Consider the following 6793-nt stretch of genomic DNA (forward strand, 5'->3'; position numbering starts at 1 on the left):
GAGATAAAGAATTTATTAAGAACTAACAAAAACTTGTATCAAAAAACAATGAAATAATAGGCCTATTAATTACACACAGGCACCAACTACTGAATGTAGCAAGATCAAAGCAAAACACAGGCATGGGCTACAGTAACATGTAACAGCACCACACAGTGGTGATGCGGGTATTGCAGTTATATCCACGGGCACCGGATAATCCTCAGATCGTGCAGTTTTGGGTCATAAAACTTAACATTCTGATTAATAGATGGGTTGTGGGTGGATGAAAAAAAATCTTTTTTGAGTTTATTAAATACCCACGCATCAGAAATAATAACTCCATTTGCCGTGCCTCATATATATCAAACCAACAAAGATAAGTTTCTTAGTCTGAGGGGTGAGTAATTTAAGGAGTAAATAAGGCCCATAGTGCCTGTCTGTGTGATTCCAGTAAAAACTGGTGTGGTGCACCTGCAACCAAAATACATGTTTCTTTAATAGAAAAAAAATATGGCCTCATATGAAGGGCACCAAAATAGCAGCAATATTGCACTATAGTTTAAATTTGCACTCATTAAAGATTTATCATCTATTTGTTTGACTGCGACACCATTTTTAATTTAATAACAATTAATCAGTCACAGATCTGATATAGTAAATTCCCATTACAGTGATTCCTTTTTTTTGTGCAGAAAACATAAAACAGTAATTAGACACCTCTCAGATGAAGAAACATGCTCAACGACTCTAGAAATTAATATTTGAACTATCAAATGGAATGAATTAGCATATTTACATATATGCAGGCAGAATAAGCAGTGCAAGAAACTATGCATGAATGAGTGAATGAAGGGGAGTGAATGAAGGAGTGGATGAGTAAATAGACATTGACTATCAAGTTGTTGCCAACTGAATGAATGAATGAATGAATGAATGAATGAATTTGGAGGTCTTTTGCATTAACTCTTATATGCAGAATGCAAGGAATATGGTTTTGCTCTACTGTGTTGTGGTGGTGGACAATTAGATCAAATCAGACTTATTATAGAACTCAAATACTGTTAAACTTCAGCACAGTTTAAAGATATGTACTGGCATAAAGCAGGCCTGGATAATTTTATTTTCTTTAATTTAACCTTTATTTAACCAGAACTGGAAACACACACACACACACACACACACACACACACACACACACACACACACACACTTCTGTGGTGCTGCAGTGCATGTTGGTCTGTCACTGATGCTCCTTTTTAGATTGACGTTTCACCTTTTGCGTCATTGGTGTCCATGTGATGGCCGCAGGAACTGCACTGCACAGCTCAACATCTTATCTGTTTCTGCTGCACAGACTCTCTATGTGGAAGCAATACAAACTGCAGCTTTTGCATGTGAAATGCACTGCCATGTTTACCAAGAGGCATACAGTTGTAGTTTAAATTAGATGTAGTGAACAGATTGCTTGCGTTTTAGTATCCACTGCCTGGCAGAGATCTTTTGGTCCTGTGTATATTTGCGTGCGCACGCTCGCGTGCGTGTGTGTGTGTCTGTCTGTTGGTCCGTGTCTAATCTCAGAAAACAGTGGACCTATTGGCCTAAAATTTTGTGTGCAGATTTATGACTGTACGATGAAGAACCTCTCATGGTTGTGATGATTCAAAATGTTTGCAAAACATATGTTTTTGCTACTTCTGCTCTCTCTCTTCATTCAAATCTTTTTTTACTCACTTCTGATAAAGATGTCACTGGACCACTGAGCAGACTCGCAGGAGAAAAACAGAAAAAATGTCAGAGTGGGAGTTAAAATAGGTTACATAGTCTGATGCTTCACTATTGTAAAAAATGATGACAGCCGTCACTCTTTCATTCATCTCTAGACTGTTTGCCTAATCCTCGTGAGTTGTGTGTATGAGTGTGTGTGTGTGTGTGTGTGTGTGTGTGTGTGTGTGAGAGAGAGAGAGAGAGAGAGAGAGAGAGAGAGAGAGAGAGACCTTTAGTAGTGGACCTATAGTCCACTACTAAAGGTAGTCCTATAGTCTACTACTAAAGGGAGATACGCCTGGTAGAGATCACTCTTCTGGTTTAGGCTGTGGTGAGGGTAAGGATCTTGTCTCTGTTGTCTGTTGTAGGTCCCTCCCTTGACCACTCTTTGTGGTTGCAAAATGAGGAGAAAAAAGTCTGGTGTTTTTTTTTTTTTTTTTTTTTTTCTCCACTCTCCATAGCCTACATACATGAATTCACAGTTGCATTTTGTACTGAATATAAAAAATTTTAGATATACTTTTTTCATGAGGTACACAGATAAGGTGAATCCAGGCAAAACCTTTTACTCTTATTAAATCTGTACCCATCACAAAAGGAGAAGAAGTAGAATAATAGAAGCAGTTGAGTTAGAGAAGAGTTTTTAGACTCTGAGACAAATGAGATATGGATTGTACAAAAGAGACTTCAACTTAGGAAGATTTCTCTACTACATTGAGCAGGTGATTGCATTCTCAAAAATGAGACAACATAGAAATGAAGGCAACATGGCACTAATGGAAATAGTTTTAGCATGTTTAATGATGAAAAGTACATTTCATGTGATACATATAGTTGAGATAGGAATGTGATTTGAAATATATAATATACAGTTTAGCTTTGTACAGTCAGAAGATAGTTCAAATATGCCCCTTACATATGAGTAAGAGAGAAACAAAAAGCGGGTCCGAGGCTCAAAACCCCGCTGTGTGAGAACTTCCTCTTTGTCTCGACAGGAACGTCATGGTGAGATGTGTCGCCTCTTCCTCGTGCTCCACAGGCTGCTGCGAGAGGTTGTTGGTCTGCTGGAGGCAGTCCAGTGTTAAGCCATTATGGGGACTCACACAGTACTGGGACAGCAGCGTCACCAGGATGGATTTCATCATCACCATTGCAATGTGCTTGCCAACGCAGGAGCGAGGACCTGAACCGAATGGCTGGAAGAAACGGCGAGGAACCTGAGGAGAAGGGAGAAGGTTCTTGATTCTTGATGAAGGCTCGGCAATTTATTGATATAGATAGATAGATTTACTTTATTGATCCCAAACTGGGAAATTCTTACGTTACAGCAGCATCAATAGAAGCATAAAATAAAATTAAATAGACAATAATAGATGCAGAAATATATATATACAATAAATATATACAATACAAGACTACATATAGACTAAATATATACAATAAAGACTAACCTAAGAATATGGTTTGGTTATATACAATAAAGACTAACCTAAGAATATGATATATGAAATGTGAAATATACAGATGGTAATAAATATGAAATATACAGATGTTATTGAAGTATACAGATGGTTGTAATAGATAAAAAGAGAGTTAGCGTGAAACCATGAAAACCAAGAAACCAAGTGGCAGAACCCGACGCCCGCTACTGGGATTCAGAAACTATCAGACTTGATTCGGCCCCTTATGGAATCACCCCTTCCCCTCCAGTCAGTATGAAAAACAGTATGAATGTATATTAACCTAGCATATAATATCTAGATAATAAATAAACAGTTAAGGTGCTGAGTAGTGGAGTGTTAAAACAGAACTATACAGCAGACAGTTGTGAGTCTCTCTCAGACAGATGTGATTTGTTGTACAGTGCGATGGCTTGTGGCAGGAATGATTTCCTGAATCTGTCCCTTCGACAGCGGAGCTGTAACAGTCTGTTAGAGAAGGTGCTCGGACTATTGATATTGAAGTATTGATATTATATCAATATCATGATATGTCATAAGTGTTGTCTTAACCTGGTCTATTATTTGTTTTTATATGCTTGTTCATCATAAACACATTAGTAATGATTGAAATCAGAAATCTCTTGTGTGCAAATATCTCTGAAACTACTAATCATTGCTACACTATCATCACAATATTGATATCAAGGTGTTCTATCAAAGATACAGTGATTTTTGATTTCATGCATATTGCCAAGCTGTATATTATATACCCGATCTTATGCTATACCACACAGGAATGTAGAAAGAAATCCACTTACATTTTTTTTAAAGTTGTCCAGACTGAATGTGTTGGGTTGGTGGAAGAACTCTGTTCGGTGCATGCGGCCGATGTTCAGAATGATGTTTGTTCCCTTCGGTACCCTGTAGCCGTCTATGATGTCATCAGACAGGGCGCGGCGCATGGTGAAGTCCACCACAGGGTGGAAGCGGAGGGATTCGTTGATGAAGCTCTCCATCAGCTGCAACTTCTGAAGGTCCGAGTTTTGAAGCTGCTTATCACCTGCATGGAGAGGTAATCAGATATCTTTACTGTAATTTGCTGAAGAAAGTGGGATTACCTCATCCCACTATCAGATTTTTGTACTTGTTTGTTTACAGTAAGACTGAATATACGACTGAATGACTAAATAAGATGCAGAGTTTTTTGCAGTGCAGCCTACAGTCTCCCAGTTTCTTACCTGTGACTGCATCTACCTCCTGCAGAAGCTGCAGCTCCACTTCAGGATTCTGTTTGAGAAGCAGCAGCATGAAGAAGAGGCTGATGGACAGAGTGTCTGGGGCCGCAATCACCATCTCCAACACACACTGCCTCACATTCTCTGCAGACAGCTCACCATGGTTCTGAAAACACACACAAACCCGGGGAAAAAGCACATTCAGTTCCATTATTAGATAATTTATTACATGGCAGTGGAAGTACATTAACAATTGGTTTAAAAAAGAAAAGAAAAGAAAAGAAAAGTAAATGTCATTTTCTTTGAAACTGGAATGCCACAGACATTTGCAAAGATAAAGGCAGTGGTTCAGTTCTCCAACAGACCTGTGCAAATATGAGGTCCCCAGTGAAGTTGACATCGTCCAGTTTATCTGTCTGCTGCATTTCTCTCCTTTTCTGTTCTATCAGGCTTTCTATGGCATCTTGCAGATCCTGACTGGAAGTCAGATGAATAACACTTTGTTATGATTCATAAAGAGTGAGACTTTACTTGGCAAAAAACTTAGAAGATGACTTATGTATGATGAAGAAGAATCATGAATGTTAAAAAGACTCACACTGCTTTCCTGTGCCTCTGGTGAATCCAGTCAAACTTGAAGTAGATGTCTGGTTTGATCAACACTGTCTGCCATGTATCAAAATACTTCTGGATTTTCAGCAATAGCTCTTTTTCTGGAAACAGCAATGAAAAGAAGAATGATTTGAAGAATGATTTAAGACAAAATATATCAACTCTACAGTACAGGAGAGCTAAATATTTACAGAGTCTTGGGGTGATTTCTCAGCATCTGACATGAGCAAATACATTTGCATTTTTCAAATCCTAAACCAGTTTCTGATCTGTTTTCCAGACTCTTAAACAGACAGTCACCTTTAATTAGACAGTTTGTGCATCATAAGGTGAGTTAAGAAATAGTTTCATATTATTACCTCGGTAACACTTTACAATAAGAGTACAACAATTAACGTTAGTTAATGCCGTAATAAACATTAAGTAACAGGTAATAAACATTAAGTAACAGTTAACTAACTGTTAACTAATGTGTCTAAGAATCATGTTCATGCTAAGGTATTAATTTAATGTTATTTAAGGGTTATTGTAGCTATTATTAACATTAGTAAATGCCATAAACCTTAACTAACAGTTAATTAACCATTACGGAATTAACTAACGTTAACTAACGTTAATTGTTGTATTCTTATTGTAAAGTGTTACCATCATCTCACCGTTAAACGGTACACCCAGGAAGAGCCTGTTGGAGATATCCAACACAGTGCAGCGCAGCAGACTAAGCACATCCACTTGGCTCAAAGTGTCATTTCCTGCTCCATCTGGGTTCAGGCTCCTCAGGCTGTCCAGGTGTGTCTGCATGGAGGACACACAGACTTCCACTGTGTGCAGCAAACCTGGACCTGTCAGAGCTGACACAGAAAGTCCAAGTGTTGTTCAGTGACAGCTGGGCAGGAAATATATTCCAAATCACTAACCAAGCAAATCAGTGAGGCTGCACGCGTGCATATGCAGACTACAGGTCATAAGTGAAAATATTACCTTTGCTGAAATAGGTGCGTATCCTCTTCCACTGAGTGACGTTGTTGTTGAATATGATGCCGTTCCCATCCATGTTGATACAGCTGAGTCCCAGCTTGCTCCCAAAACGTGAGGTGTAATGTCCATGCTTCAGCACATGGTTCACTGCTGATGAGCTGATGGTGGAATATAATAATAAATGTTATCACTTCACTGTTCAGCTGACTGCTGGGCAACTTCACTAATTGACATTTACAGAGATAACCAACCTGCTGAGTATGATGGTCTCTTCTCCATTGATCCAGACTCTGACTATGTCTCCGTACTTCTTGTTGTAGTAGTTGCTGGCTGTGCCAATGCCAGTCCAAATGAATCTCAGGTATGACAGCAGCGGCCCAATACCCAGATAGAGAGAAGGACCTGTTACAGCAAAAGACAACAGATGTAATCCAGCACATACCAGTATCTTATACATCGAACACAAAAAGTGGCATGGTCCTGTATTATATATACAAGTGACAGTCTTGAGCTGCTGACATTTAGGTGCATTTAAAATACTTATGCAACAGATCTGTATGGCTCGGTGATGTTACTAACCTGGTACAGTTGCCTTGTCTGTGTGGCTCCAGGCAACCAGGAGCAGAAAGAGGACCAGTATTAGGGTCCTAGTTGCCATAGTGATGCCCTCTGATCTCACTGCTGTGGCATTCTGTGATCCGGGGACCAGCAGGTCGACCATTACATCATCCAAATGTACAGGAGACATTGTCCCCTCGCAGGCCGAGATCAGCTCCATGA

The 6793-nt window shown here is 39.2% G+C and overlaps 1 protein-coding gene across 1 annotated transcript; it reads right to left on the reverse strand.

The window, feature by feature from the left end:
* Window positions 1-2539: 2539 nt before the first annotated feature.
* Window positions 2540-6793, reverse strand: cyp19a1a (cytochrome P450, family 19, subfamily A, polypeptide 1a). The gene is made up of 9 exons (XM_030046144.1): window positions 6593-6793; window positions 6265-6415; window positions 6017-6171; window positions 5692-5886; window positions 5022-5136; window positions 4789-4900; window positions 4427-4589; window positions 4007-4248; window positions 2540-2963 (listed from the first exon to the last, which is right to left on the reverse strand). The coding sequence occupies exons 1-9, from the start codon at window positions 6789-6791 to the stop codon at window positions 2700-2702; spliced, it is 1596 nt and encodes a 531-aa protein (XP_029902004.1). The 5' UTR covers window positions 6792-6793; the 3' UTR covers window positions 2540-2699.

This window comes from Myripristis murdjan, chromosome 3 (genome assembly GCF_902150065.1).
Source record: "Myripristis murdjan chromosome 3, fMyrMur1.1, whole genome shotgun sequence".
NCBI classification, from domain to species: domain Eukaryota; kingdom Metazoa; phylum Chordata; class Actinopteri; order Holocentriformes; family Holocentridae; genus Myripristis; species Myripristis murdjan.

What these genes read in the sequence shown, in the direction of transcription:
- cyp19a1a (XM_030046144.1), bottom strand. Translation starts at nt 6,791, where the DNA reads ATGGAGCTGATCTCGGCCTGCGAGGGGACAATGTCTCCTGTACATTTG. An exon ending in GAGACCATCATACTCAGCAG is followed by an intron (nt 6,172 to 6,264) that starts GTTGGTTATCTC and finishes TTCCACCATCAG; the next exon opens with CTCATCAGCAGTGAACCATG. An exon ending in TGGACAACTTTAAAAAAAAT is followed by an intron (nt 2,964 to 4,006) that starts GTAAGTGGATTT and finishes CCTTCTCCTCAG; the next exon opens with GTTCCTCGCCGTTTCTTCCA.